The 15,641-nt window shown below is 31.4% G+C and overlaps 1 protein-coding gene across 3 annotated transcripts in view; it reads right to left on the bottom strand.

Moving 5' to 3' along the window:
• Positions 1–15,641, bottom strand: part of LOC134695011 (uncharacterized) — a 101,439-nt gene that overhangs the window by 21,809 nt on the left and 63,989 nt on the right. For 2 of the 3 annotated variants that reach the window (XM_063556145.1, XM_063556146.1), the window contains exons 38-41: positions 13,397–13,522; positions 11,385–11,519; positions 7,849–7,978; positions 3,236–3,299 (exon numbers count right to left, since the gene is read on the bottom strand). In XM_063556145.1, coding sequence (XP_063412215.1) covers positions 3,236–3,299; positions 7,849–7,978; positions 11,385–11,519; positions 13,397–13,522 — 455 coding nt within the window. Of the gene's footprint in view, positions 1–3,235; positions 3,300–6,703; positions 7,119–7,848; positions 7,979–11,384; positions 11,520–13,396; positions 13,523–15,641 lie in introns of those variants that run through there. The other variant, XM_063556147.1, reaches the window with a different exon arrangement.

The raw sequence follows: 15,641 nt of genomic DNA, 5'->3' as shown, positions 1-15,641 counted from the left end.
ACTACATGTATATACTCTGGGAAACAACATATCAATAAAATATGAATAAGAAATATTAGAATCATATCATAACGAATAATAAAATATGATGAATTTAGTCCTTCGGTTTACATAAAGAATCCAAATACAATGTTGAAACAAAAACAACAAAAAAAAAAAATATTGTCAGTCCATGAGAAGAATCTAAAAACAATAAGAAAACATAAAACAACAAATAGATCCCCCCTAGTCTACAAGAAGAACCCAAATACAATCAGAAAACATAAAACAACAAATAGATCCCCCCTAGTCTACAAGAAGAACCCAAATACAATCAGAAAACATAAAACAACAAATAGATCCCCCCTAGTCTACAAGAAGAACCCAAATACAATAAGAAAACATAAAACAACAAATACATCCCCTCCCCCCCCCCCCCCCTAGTCTAAAAGAAGAACCCAAATACAATCAGAAAACAAAAATATCAAATAGAAATAATTTACTCAATGATTTAAAAAGATATCATATAAATTTATTATATCTAACAGCCAAAACAAAACAATTAGAATTTTTAAAACAATTAGAATTTTTAAACTTACAATATTGATCGGTGACTTTGTGTTGACATAATTAATAATAAATTGTATAAATATAAGCTCACCTTCACTGATCAATTAAAACAAAAGAATCATTCTCACCTGGGTGGATTTGTGTAGTATATACATTCACTTGATGATTCCAAATAACGCAATATTTTCTCAATTCGAATTTCCATTTCTATTTTTTACTGAATTCTAATTCACACTTCCATTTCTTGAAAAAATATCCTTTAAGCACATTTTTACACTTTTTCAATTAAGACATTGCACTTACAAAATGTACAAAAAAACTAAGGAAAAAAAATGTTCACACATTTCTTTTAATAACAACCACATCTTTATACCTTTGTTTAAAGTTTTTAACATATGTTCTTGTAGTACTATGTATTGAATTAAATAGCCCAGATTTTATCAAGAATATTACAGATTATGAGATAATTAAGGTGTTTATTTAAATACTTGTTCACAACACACTCAACACTTGAAAATGTCCAAGTTACAATGCATAAAAGGGCTGATCAATGTTTACAAGTATTGAAGTGTTCTTATAGCTTCTTTTATAAAATATTAAGTCCCTTTTTATATTTTATAAAGAAACTTATTTAAACTCGGGTAATTTTGCAGAGATAAAACAGATTTAAGTGTTCTTATAAGTCTTTTTACCAAATTTGTTTACTTCTTTTTTTAAATATTTTTATAAACTTTAGGAAACCTATATTTAAACTCTGCTACTTTTGCACAGATAAAAAAGATTAAGACTTTGACATGCATGAAGTGATGGTCAGGATTAGACCGCTAAATTAAAAACATCAAATTAAAAATTAATTAAAAAAGCTAGAAAATATAATTGATTTCTTGATTGCATGCTGGTTGTTGCAGTTTAAAAAATTGGGGATTTGAAAAATCTTTTTTAGTTATATTTGACATGTATGAAGGCCATTTCACATTTTCCTTCTTAACCAAAAACATCTTTATGATAATGATAAATTACTACCAAAAAAAATGTGCATACCCTTCCAGCTAGAGGTTTATGTTGCTCTAATTTTTTTTTTTTGTGAAGTGCTTTTATAGTTATCAAAATTGGTTTCCCCTTTAAATTATAGGATTGGGCATTCTTCTAAAATTATGATTTTGACCCCCTACCCCTCACATTATATCCTGTTCCTTTATATGGTCAATAGCAGTATGTCCTGCTCAACAAATTTATCACATTTTCTTGTCCCAGGCATAGATTAACTTAGCCGTATTTGGCACAACTTTTTTGAATTTTGAATCCTCAAAGCTCTTAAACTTTGTACTTGTTTGGCTTTATAAATATTTTGATTTGAGCGTCACTGATGAGTCTTATGTAGAGGAAACGCCCGTCTGGCGTACTAAATTATAATCCTGGTACCTATTATCACAAAACAGGGAAGGAGATGGAATTCTTTTTTCAGCCCCACTGCAGAAAGAATATTCAATTTAAGCTGGTCCTGAATTTAAACCCACCTAGTTTTGAAGCACATGGTCATATTTGCTTTTCTTTCTAAATATATGTAATTAAACTTTTACATTGCCCACTCTAGCTTTGTTCGATAAGTGACTTTTTATTTTTGAATTTTCATCTGCATTCAGTATTTTGATGATTTTACTCGTTACACAACTAGTTTTTTTCTCTATTAATTTTTTTTATTTCCTACGTTCAATATTTCCAATTGTGTCAAAAATTTCTACCAAAAGAACATAATACTAAATAGAGAAAAGCAAAGGTAGATTAAATAGATATCAAATATCTTTATTACTTTGATTGATTTTTACCTAGATTAGTTTACATGTTCCTAATCATCCAGAACTGTTAAAACAAACAGTGGTATAACATTTCTTTTCTTTATGTATATAACATATTTTCTTAACACTTATGAAATGAGATATGTCATTTAGCATGTTTAAGTTCATAGTTAAATGTAGTATTTACTTTCAAATACTTGTGATAGAATAGAGTGTATTGTATTTTAACAATGGTTTATACTTTTATAGAGTAGAAATATTAAATGTGTATTCAATTTTCATATTTATATATAATATCAATCAGACAGAAACATTACAACTGTTTCATTAAACCATTCTTAATGTACTGTGTGAGAGGGCTTTACTATGTGACAAATTCACAACAGAGGGGGGGGGGGGGGGGGGGGAAATATTGAACACTTTGAGCTGGGGGAGGAGAGGGGATGAAAAAATAACTTACATAAAATAGTCATTTTTCTATTTACTGTGGATATAAAATTTAAATCCTGATAACTATGATGAGTTTATTCATTATATATGTTCGTTGGATTACAATTTTCGTGGATTATGTGGGAACACAGGGAAACCACGAATTTAAATATTCAACTATTGCAAATTTTCTAAAGGAATGTATGCAAAATTTGCCTAAACCACAAAATAAAATATCCATGAATATGCATGTTTCCACAAACCACGAAAATTGGTACCCACGAAAATAAATGAATTCCCAGTAGTAAACAGACTAATCATATTTCTTCTTTTTTTCTGAGGTAAAAATATACATGCATACTCATTATATTCTTCATCTCTAATTCAAAGAAACTTGGTCTACTTTCATTTCCTTTTGTTCATTCTTTTGAAATTTTTGCATCACATATACATGTACTTACTTTTCCAGATCTTCTATCTTTAACGGCTCTACATCATTCTCATCTAGTTCCTGAATAGGAGTACCTGTAATGTCAAATTTCAATCATTAATATTCTTATATGTATCACTATAACATCCTAACACCAAATGTTTTATTTCTTAAATTTTTTTTCCCTTCTAAATATGGGATGTTTTTTTTCCCTTCTAAATATGGGATGTTTCTTTACTTTAAATTTTTGACCAGAAAGTTTCTGACTACTGTGGATTCATTAATTTTCGTTGGATACCAATTTTCATGGATTTCGTTGGTACTGATGAACCACGAATTCAAATGTCCCACGAACTGCAATTTTTCTAAAGGGTTGTATGCACACTTTGACAAAACCACGAAATCAAATATCCACGAAAATGCAAGTTTTCACCAATCCACGAAAATTGATACCCACGAAAATAAATGATTTCACAGTATTTTCTCAAAGCTAAATTGATTTGAAAAAGTAAGTAAATTGAAATAAAACGTAGCAAGTCAAAATTAGTAATAAAACATAAAACCAACCTTAACGGAACAGTTATTATAAACACACCTCATCACTTAAAGCCACACATCAATCTAAGTAGGGATCTACCTTAAAGCTTGCTCAATATGATAAATAGTGTGTTTATTGTCATCATATAGAAAAGGCCTCTAGTTTTGTTTCAAAAATATAATATAATCTTATCTGTTATAATCAAAAACATTATTATCTATTAAGTGTCAAGGCTATTCAACTTGAAGATATCTTCTTTTTAACAGTACTTAAATGTCATCAACAAATGTTTCTTTTGTTTCTTCTTGTTTTTGTTGAGACAATAAAATTGAGAATGGAAATGGGGAATGTGTCAAAGAGACAACAACCTGACCAAATAAATAAACACAACAGCAGAAGGTCACCAACAGGTCTTCAATGTAGCGAGAAATTTCCGCACCCGGAGGCGTCCTTCAGCTGGCCCCTAAACAAATATATACTAGTTCAGTGATAATGAACGCCATACTAATTTCCAAATTGTACACAAGAAACTAAAATTAAAACTGACTTGGGACAGGCGCAAAAATGTGGCGGGGTTAAACATGTTTGTGAGATCTCAACCCTCCCCCTATACCTCTAACCAATGTAGAAAAGTAAAAGCATAACAATACGCACATTAAAATTCAGTTCAAGAGAAGTCAGAGTCTGATGTCAGAATGCATCATCTTCAAAGATGACTAGTTATGTTAAATTTTTCAATCAACTAAATTTTTCAAAAGTATTTGTAATATCATTTTTGATGTTGTAGTAATCATCAATTTGTGCTGCACACAGTAGATGAGGTCCCTGTGCTCCCATTCAATCCCTTGGGTTTCTATCCCCTCCCCCTCTTTTTATACTTTCAAATAGTGAATGTCAAGTGTAACCTTAAATATATTAGTATGATATGACAAGCACTACATAATCAATCTCAATGAATGAACAACACCCAGCTAAAATCAAACTGCTTGTGAGCACCAAAGGGTAAAAATTGCTTTAATGTATCCATGAAAGAAATTTAAACATTACATTGTATAAAGAATTGGTTGGATATAACTACAACTCTTGGCAAAGGGGGATAACTCTAAAAATTTTAACCAAAATTACTTAATCAATTTTAAGAGAGAAAAACAATGGTCGATTAAAAAGATTTGAAATATCTATGTTACTTTGATTGATTTTTAACTATAAGTTATAATGTTTCTAATCATCAGGAACTGTAAAAACAAACAGTGGTATAACATTTCTTTCCTTTATGTATATAACATATTTTCTTAACACTTATGAAATGAGATATGTCATTTAGCATGCTTAGGTTGATATATAAATTTAGTATTATTATTAAAACTAAAAAGCTGTTTGCAAATATTTGTAATAAAATGTATATGGTTTATAAACAATTGTCTATACTGTTTTTAAATAGAAAGATAAAATTTGAATTCAATTTTCATATTTATATATAATATTAATAAGAGAGGAAAATTACAACTTTTTATTTAACCTTTCTTTATATACTGTGTAAAAGTAATTTTCTATGTGACAAATTCACAACAGAGGGGGAAAGGGTGGAGGAACAATCAACTTAATTTTTCAAAAGTATCTAAAATATTTAGTTTTTGTTTGTTTGTAGAAGTATTCATTTCTTTGAGCTGCAGACAGTACATGAGATCCTTGTGCTTACATTTAATTTTCTTTGATTTCTAACCCCCCTCTTTTTATAACATGTATAATATATAATAATTTTTTTAATATATAATAATTTCAAATATTGAATGTCTAGTTCTCCCTTAAAAATATCAGATAAAAGCACAGTGTCTACAGAAGCAATTCCAATAAATGAACAACACAAAACTAAAATCAAAGTGCTTGTAAGCACCAAAGGGCAAATATTGCTTTAATGTAACAATAAAAGAAATTTAAATACTACAATGTATAAAGAATTGGTTCAACTACAACTCTTGACAAAGTAAGATAACTCCAAATTTTATAGTTGACTTTAACAATGACATCATTGATATTAATTTTTTAGATCCCTATATCTTGCAAAAGTTATCAACATCTGAGGGTATATTTTATTAATACATTTCTGGAAATGTTATAATCAAAATATTTTTCTAAAAAGGAATTTATTTTAATATGTTGTATTTGATTGATTGTTGGTCTTTTAAGCCACTTTTAACCACCACTTTTGAGCTATTTCATGGCAGCCAGTTTTTATTGGTGGAAGAAGCCCGAGTGCCTGGAGAAAACAACCAACCTCAAAACTGACAATCCTAGTCAATTAAGATTGGAGTCAAGTGCACTTGTAGGAGCCCAGATTCGAACTCACAACCTAAGTGTGGTATTTGAATGGAGATAACTGTAAAGGTTGTTGCTATGTAAAATCTATGTTTTATGAAAGCCAAGATTAATATCAAATTTGTGAAAAAGGTCATTTTTACACAAACATTCAGTTAAGTCATGACCAACCATGCCAGACCTTCCCCAGTAATATTTTAAAGGTTGCTAAAACACCAAAGACAGAATTCCAACTGTCATTCAGTCCAGTAGAGAAAAATCTACCAGCAGATTACCCATGCTTATTTCTGATAAACCTTGGTTTTACTGCAGAATTATAACAGAACAAAGCATGCATTGTCATGCAAATACTGAACACCAAGCAACATGCGAGCAAGCACAAAGGATTATAATTATAAGCATTAAGTCATAATATGCATGCACTTAGCAACAAGTAGTAAGCTTTGTAAGTCTCCTGCACATGCTCAGACTCTGTATACCCTCATGAGCATCCTGGTTATAATAGAACATAACAAAGCATACAAAAAATATCTAGACTTCAAATGCAAATACTAAACACCAAACAACAGGCAAGCAAACAATGATTAATTCTAAGCATTAAGCATGCACTAAGCAACAAGTTGTAAACTTGTAAGTCTCACGCACATGCTTAGACTCTGTATACCCTCATGGTTAGAATCCAGATCATTAATTTTTTTCTGACTTTGAGACATTCCCTTGTCAATTGTCTGTGTGGTTGCATCTTCCATAACAACATCTTCAGCCATGTCCTTATTTGAGGTTGGTCGATTCAAAACAACTTTATCCTCAATCAACATATCACTGATCTCACGATTTCCTGCTTGAAGAATTTTATCATCATTTTCTTTCATCAAATCATTCAAGAGTAAATTTTTGGTATACTCAGGGTCATAGTCATCAACCATTAAACTTTGACCTTTTTCTTTGTAATTTGTCATGGTTGAGTGAATGTCAGCATCCTCGTCACTGTGTAAGTAATCTGACTGGTACTCATCATATCCACTTAGGGTACCAGAAAGATCAGTCAAACCTCTTATTGCTGGAAGAAGTTACACTTAATATAAACTAACCATGCAACCTACACTTCAAAAAATTTACTGAAGTTACCAACAAAAATTATTTCTTATAAAATCTTTACTATTTACACTGATTTATATGAAAGTTTTATGGGTTAATTTAAGGAACTATAAATACGCATTAAAATTATCAAGAATAAGTTCACAATACTTGGATGCTCAGCTCATACTACACTTTTCTATGTTTAGTGGAATGTGAAATTGGAGTTAAAACTCCAATTTGGCAGTAAATTGATCCAAACACTTGAACCTGAATCAGACAGACGAACGGATAGACCAAAAATCATAATGCCCGTAAATGGGGCATAAAAATATTAAATTCTAATACTATCTTGCAAAAAAACATTTATAAGATATATTAGCAGAGGAGATAATATTTTGCACATAAGCTTGACATCACAAATCCACATGCTTTTTCATGCTGTTGACCATCATTAACTGTATAGTTCATAACTATGAAAATATCAATATATAGTGTGAAATGTAGCACTCTCAAATTTGAACTGCAAAATTTCAAAACCCCTTTATGCTAAATATCTTTTGTCTAATTAATACTTGACATTTTTATAGTACCTTAGTTTGAGGGACCATGAAAAAGGATAATATTTCAAACAAGAAAATCATCTCAATTTCAACATATCAAATGTTGACAAACTATATTAATTTTAGCATTTCAAAATTGTCAATACATACGTGATCCTTTACTAAGGAAAGACAACTCTCTCATTCTAGTGGAAGCTCGACTGGCTGATTCAGTAAGGTAAAGAGACTCTGGTTTCCATTTACGTTGTCTGCCATCCCATGCTTTGTCTATATCATCCAACTAACAAAATAAAACCTCATATATTTGGACTATAAACATAATCATTGAAGATACCAATTCATTTTTGACATAGGAATAAAAATGAATGAAGACATGAATGAAAGAGTAACCAGATGCTCCGCAGGGCGCAGCTTTATACGACCGCAGAGGTTGAACCCTGAATGATTTGGGAAAGTATGGACACAACATTCAAGCTGGATTCAGCTCTGAATTTGGATTGTGATTAAATAGTTGACACAGCATAGGTTTCTGACACAGAATGAATGTGGTCTAATGAACTTAAAAAAACATGTTTGCCTTTGAGCAATTCACTATGCTGTTGAATATTAATCCTCTCAAAAAAAAGTTTGAAGAAATTTTCTTTTTATTTATAAAATCTGAAATGAGAAAAGTTGACACCCCCACCCCCCACCAATTTTGTTTTCACATCCCCTTTTCCCTTATTCCAAAACTGATCTCAATTCAAATTTCTAATGGAGTTTGCAACAATAACTGCTCATTTAATTACATCATAAAATATTAAAATGTAAAAAACAGTGCTTGTTATCACTGAATGGTAAAGATTGTTTTAATTTATCAGTTGGTAGTAAAAGTGAAAATACATTGTATATTATATAAAACAATGATTCAAGTTGATTCAACTACTATACTGGACAAAGAAAGATAACTCAAATTTTCAAAAAATATTGAAAATATCTTGCTATTGCACAAATATCTATTCTGGACAAAGAAAGATAACTCTAATTGATTTCTTGCTATTGCACAATATTTTGCAATTAGATATTTCTTGCTATTGTGCAATACTGTTACTTGAAGATTTCTTGCTATTGAACAATACTGTGCAACTGAAAATTTCTTGCTATTGCACAATACTGTACAATTGAAGATTTCTTGCTATTGCAAAATACTTAATATAATAATTTTGAATCCTGACTTGGACCAACTTGAAAACTGGGCCCATAATCAAAAATCTAAGTACATATTTGATTTCTTGCTATTGCACAATATTTTGCAATTAGATATTTCTTGCTATTGTGCAATACTGTTACTTGAAGATTTCTTGCTATTGAACAATACTGTGCAACTGAAAATTTCTTGCTATTGCACAATACTGTACAATTGAAAATTTCTTGCTATTGCAAAATACTTAATATAATAATTTTGAATCCTGACTTGGACCAACTTGAAAACTGGGCCCATAATCAAAAATCTAAGTACATATTTGGATTCAGCATATCAAAGAACCCCAAGAATTCAATTTTTGTTAAAATCAAACTAAGTTTAATTTTGGACCCTTTGGACTTTAATGTAGACCAATTTGAAAACAGGACCAAAAATTAAGATTCTTCATACACAGTTAGATTTGGCATATCAAAGAACCCCATTTATCCATTTTTTGATGAAATCAAACAAAGTTTGATTTTGGACCCCAATTTGGACCAACTTGAAAACTGGGCCAATAATAAAAAATCTAAGTACATTTTTAGATTCAGCATATCAAAGAACCCAACCGATTCAAATTTTGTCAAAATCAAACTAAGTTTAATTTTGGACCCTTTGGACCTTAATGTAAATTAGTTTGAAAATGGGACCAAAAATTAAGAATCTACATACACAGTTAGATTCGGCATATCAAAGAACCCCAATTATTCAATTTTTGATAAAATCAAATAATGTTTAATTTTGGGACCCTTTGGGCCCCTTTTTCCTAAACTGTTGGGACCAAAACTCCCAAAATCAATACCAACCTTCCTTTTATGATCATAAACCTTGTGTTTAAATTTCATAAAATAAAGTTATGGTGCGAAAACCAAGAAAAATGCTTATTTAGGTCCCTTTTTGGCCCCTAATTCCTAAAATGATGGGACCAAAATCAATCCCAACCTTCCTTTTGTGGTCATTAACCTAGTGTTAAAATTTCATAGATTTCTATTCACTTTTACTAAAGTTAGAGTGCGAAAACTAAAAGTCTTCGGACGACGACGACGACGACGCAGCCAACGTGATAGCAATATACGACAAAATTTTTTCAAATTTTGCGGTCGTATAAAAACCAAAACAGTGAAGGCAGTAAAGATCAAAAACAAATTCTACAAAGGCCTGCAATGAATACTAACTTTCCCTTAGGCACAAGCTGCTGGGTAAATTACTGAAAAGTCTTTAAACAATGTTAAAATAAAAAAAAGACCCCCAATTATTCAATTTTTGATAAAAATCAAACAATGTTTAATTTTGGGACCCTTTGGGCCCCTTATTCCTAAACTGTTGGGACCTAAACTCCCAAAATCAATACCAACCTTCCTTTTGTGGTCATAAACATTGTGTTTAAATTTCATTGATTTCTATTTACTTAAACTAAAGTTATTGTGCGAAAACCAAGAATAATGCTTATTTGGGCCCTTTTTTGGCCCCTAATTCCTAAACTGTTGGAACCAAAACTCCCAAAATCAATCCCCACCTTTCCTTTGTGGTCTTTAACCTTGTGTCAAAATTTCATAAATTTCTATTAACTTAAACTAAAGTTATAGTGCGAAAACCAAGAATAATGCTTATTTGGGCCCTTTTTTGGCCCCTAATTCCTAAACTGTTGGAACCAAAACTCCCAAAATCAATCCCCACCTTTCCTTTGTGGTCTTTAACCTTGTGTCAAAATTTCATAAATTTCTATTAACTTAAACTAAAGTTATAGTGCGAAAACCAAGAAAATGCTTATTTGGGCCCTTTTTGGCCCCTAATTCCTAAAATGATGGGACCAAAATCAATCCCAACCTTCCTTTTGTGGTCATTAACCTTGTGTTAAAATTTCATAGATTTCTATTCACTTTTACTAAAGTTAGAGTGCAAAAACTAAAAGTATTCGGACGACGACGACGACGCAGCCAACGTGATAGCAATATACGACGAAAATTTTTTCAAATTTTGCGGTCGTATAAAAACCAAAACAGTGAAGGCAGTAAAGATCAAAAACAAATTTTACAAAGGCCTGCAATGAATACTAACTTTCCCTTAGGCACAAGCTGCTGGGTAAATTACTGAAATGTCTTTAAACAATGTTAAAAGAAAAAAAAGACCATGTTCAAATAACTTTAAGGTATCTTGCTTTTATAAAGATGATGTGGATGTATGATTTTACCTCTTTACCAGTTCTCGGCAAATTGCAAATTTATAAAGATCAAAACTTTTATATATGGCACTTCAAAGGTTCTATTTTGGTCCCTTATATTAGATTTTGTTACCAATAACATTTACAATAACAATTGTATTACACCTGATGGGTATTTTGACAATTCAATTAATGGAGGGTCATGGCCCATATCTTTAACAATTAGGGGTCGTAAAGGGGACAGAAAACAACTTTTTTTTCTACTGTCTCTTCTTTAAAGCCCAACTCACAATGAGAACTTACTTTGACCTCTGGTTCACTATCATCATGATCATACAATGAAGATGTATCATCAACCCAGTTATTGATCCAGTCAGCAAAACTATCAGATCTGTAGGGAACATCTAACCTCATGGCTAGCTCCTTCAAGGCTTCTTCCTGAGAGAACAAAATTGAAGTTTTCTAACTAACAAAAATTAGCAAAAAGTGGTAGTCCAAAGATCATGACCTGTTTTGGTATTTTTCCAATATATATAAGGGTGAGGACCAGCTGATTTTCTGCAAAGAACACCAAGGAAAAAAGATTTTGATATCTTTGTGCATGTAACATGCAAGTTTGTACTAAGATTTGCTCATTTACCATACAAATCTTTAAAGCACCAACCAGCCTTCTTTTCTTGACAGCCAATTGAATAGAGCCTATTTCAATTTCAAGCAAATTCATTGAAAACATGGCAATTTTAATGACCAAAAACACATGTTGTCGAAAAGATATTATAACATTAAATGACAATGCTATTACAAATGAAAACTTCAGTGTTTAGTTTGTTGAACTGTGCGGTTCAGGCCCTCAATTTGGTCAAGGAGTATAAGATCAAATACATCAAATTTCTGTTTTTGGCCAATTGTAGTTGAAAATGTCTACTGTAGTTCTACTTCATTTTATCACTCTTGTTTATTCATCAAACTCAATCCACATTTATATTTGACATAAACGGAATTGATTTTGGGGCATAATAAGGCCCGTACTGCTCCAACCCCTTACTTTTATTCCTATCAACATAAAATTAAAAGGAGCACACCTTAAAATTTTATGACACAAATCATTTCAATGTTCTTGATTCAGATTTTTTCTTGCTTTAACTATGTTGTCTTGCCTAAATAAAGGCAACAGTAGTATACCGCTGTTCAAAACTCATAAATCCATGGACAAAAAACAAAATCGGGGTAACAAACTAAAACCGAGGGAAATGCATTAAATATAAGAGAGGAACAACGACACATCTACGAAACACAACACACACAGAAACGGACCAAGCAACAGACAAAACACCACGAGAATAACAAATATAACATCAAAACCAAATACATGAATTTGAAATAGACAAGTACCGTGCCACGTCTTATCTCAATATCTCAAAAATAAGAAAAAACACTACGACTCAACGTTAAAATGCAACACACACAGAAACGAACAATAATATAACAATGGCCATCTTCCTGATTTGGTACAGGACACTTTAAAGGGGAATAAAAGTAGTGGGTTGAACCTGGTTTTGTGGCATGCCAAACCTCGCACTTTAATGGCAAAGTTAAATATAACATTGAAATGACAACATAATATTACAGGAATTCAATACAAATAAATAGGAGAACATATTAGACAAAGAAAAACATGATTAATAGATAACAAAAAGCATCAGGTTTAAAATTCAATACGCCAAAAACGCGCCTTGTCCACACAAGACTCACCAGTGACGCCCAGATATAAAAGATCGAAAGTGAAAAAAGTACAAAGTACAGCACTGAAGATCAAAGTTGAAAAGGTTTTGCCAAATACGGCATTGTTTTTATGCCCGGGATAAGAAAATTCTTATTATATCGAACAATTCATGCTATTGCAAACAGTAAATTTTATCAAATGAATATGAAAGAGATATACACAGTGAAACTGAAGTATTAACTAATTACAGAAAACTAAACCTGAATACACAACGCCCAGATATAAAAGATTGAAAATGAAAAAAGTACAAAGTTGTACAGCACTGAAGATCAAAAGTTGAAAAGGTTTTGCCAAATACGGCATTGTTTTTATGCCCAGAACAAGAACACCATTATTATATAGAACAATTCATGCTATTGCAAACAGTAAATTTTAACAAATGAATATGAAAGATATATACATAATGAAACATGTAACTTATGTTATGTTGTTGACCAAAATAAAAAAAATATCCCTACCTCCCTACGTTCCCAACCCGATGAAGAATTAGTACACAACTTCAATCAAATAAAGTGTCGCTCCAATACTATACCTCTGCCTCCTTGGTATCAAACTGTTTTGTCATTCCCATTGAGTTCATCAGTTCAAGTAATTCATCTTTATTCACCACCCCACACAATGCTGCTAACACTTCCTTAGCCTGCTCTCTTATGTCCTCCTATAAAACAAATATTACATATGAATATAGAAGTGTGATATTAATCAACCACCCCACACAATGCTGCTAACACTTCCTTAGCATGCTCTCTTATGTCCTCCTATAAAACAAATATTACATATGAATATAGAAGTGTCATCTTTATTAACCACCCCACACAATGCTGCTAACACTTCCTTAGCCTGCTCTCTTATGTCCTCCTATAAAACAAATATTACATATGAATATAGAAGTGTCATCTTTATTCACCACCCCACACAATGCTGCTAACACTTCCTTAGCCTGCTCTCTTATGTCCTCCTATAAAACAAATATTACATATGAATATAGAAGTGTCATCTTTATTCACCACCCCACACAATGCTGCTAACACCTCCTTAGCCTGCTCTCTTATGTCCTCCTATAAAACAAATATTACATATGAATATAGAAGTGTCATCTTTATTCACCACCCCACACAATGCTGCTAACACCTCCTTAGCCTGTTCTCTTATGTCCTCCTATAAAACAAATATTACATATGAATATAGAAGTGTCATCTTTATTCACCACCCCACACAATGCTGCTAACACTTCCTTAGCCTGCTCTCTTATGTCCTCCTATAAAACAAAAATATTATATGTGAAAATTGTAGTGCAATATTTATCAACCAGTTATATTGATCTAGTCAGCAATAAATTTTGCAAGGGTTCCGCGGAACCCAGTGTCTCACCTATTTTTGCTGTAAATCGCAGGCTCAACAACAATGAGGAAAAAAATCAATAAAAATATTCCTCTAGTTACTATTTTATGATTGTAAGAAAATCTAAGTCCATTTAAAAGTAAATTACAGAAAAAACGGAGTAATCTTTTTACAAACTTTACTTCTGGATACAATCTTATGATCATAAATAAGCTTCTGTCCAAGTTTGGTACAAACCCAGGATAGTTTAATAAAGTTATTAAAATTTTAAAAACTTTAACCACAGAGTGAATGTAATGGTTCCCCGCAGAAAAACTAAGTCCATTTAAAAGTAAAATATGGAAAAAAATGGATTTATCTATTTACAAAATTGACTTCTGGATACTATCTTATGATCATAAACAAGCTTCTGTCCAAGCTTGGTACAAACCCGGGATAGTTTGAGAAGGTTATTAAAATTCTAAAAACTTTAACCACAGAGTGAATGTTTTGTTTCCCCGCAGAAAAAACTAAGCCCATTAATAGTAAGATACGGAAAAAATGGAATTTTATTTTTACAAAATTTACTTTTGGATACTATCTTATGATCATAAACAAGCTGCTGTCCAAGTTTAGTACAAACCCGGGATAGTTTGAGAAAGTTATTAAAATTCTAAAAACTTTAACCACAGAGTGAATTCAATGGTTCCCCGCAGAAAAAAACTAAGTCCATTTAGAGTAAAATACGGAAAAAATGGAATTTTATTTTTACAAAATTTACTTTTGGATACTATCTTATGATCATAAACAAGCTTCTGTCCAAGTTTAGTACAAACCCAGGATAGTTTGAGAAAGTTATTAAAATTCTAAGAAATTTAACCACAGAGTGAATGTTTTGTTTCCCCGCAGAAAAAACTAAGTCCATTTATAGTATAATACGGGAAAATTGAATTTTATTTTTACAAAATTCACTTCTGGATACTATCTTATGATCATAAACAAGCTTCTGTCCAAGTTTGATACAAACCCAGGATAGTTGGGAGAAAGTTATTAAAATTCTAAAAACTTTAACCACAGAGTGAATGTTTTGTTTCCCCGCAGAAAAAAAACTAAGTCCATTTATAGTAAAATACGGAAAAAATGGAATTTTAATTTTTAAAAATTTACTTCTGGATACTATCTTATGATCATAAACAAGCTTCTGTCAAAGTTTGGTAGAAATCCAGTATAGTTTAAGAAAGTCATTAAAATTTCAAAAACTTTAACCACAGAGTGAATATTTGTTGACGCCGCCGCCGCCGCTGGAACGTAGGATCGCTTAGTCTCGCTTTTTCGACTAAAGTCGAAGGCTCAACAAAAATAGTTTCCCATCTCCAACAATCACATCATAAGTAATTTTTTGTCCTCCAAAATTACAAAAAATTGAACAAGAGAACACACACTGGAATGTCTTGGTA

The sequence above is a fragment of the Mytilus trossulus genome, chromosome 13 (genome assembly GCF_036588685.1).
Source record: "Mytilus trossulus isolate FHL-02 chromosome 13, PNRI_Mtr1.1.1.hap1, whole genome shotgun sequence".
NCBI lineage: Eukaryota > Metazoa > Mollusca > Bivalvia > Mytilida > Mytilidae > Mytilus > Mytilus trossulus.
This window is presented reverse-complemented; position numbering and strand designations above follow the sequence as displayed.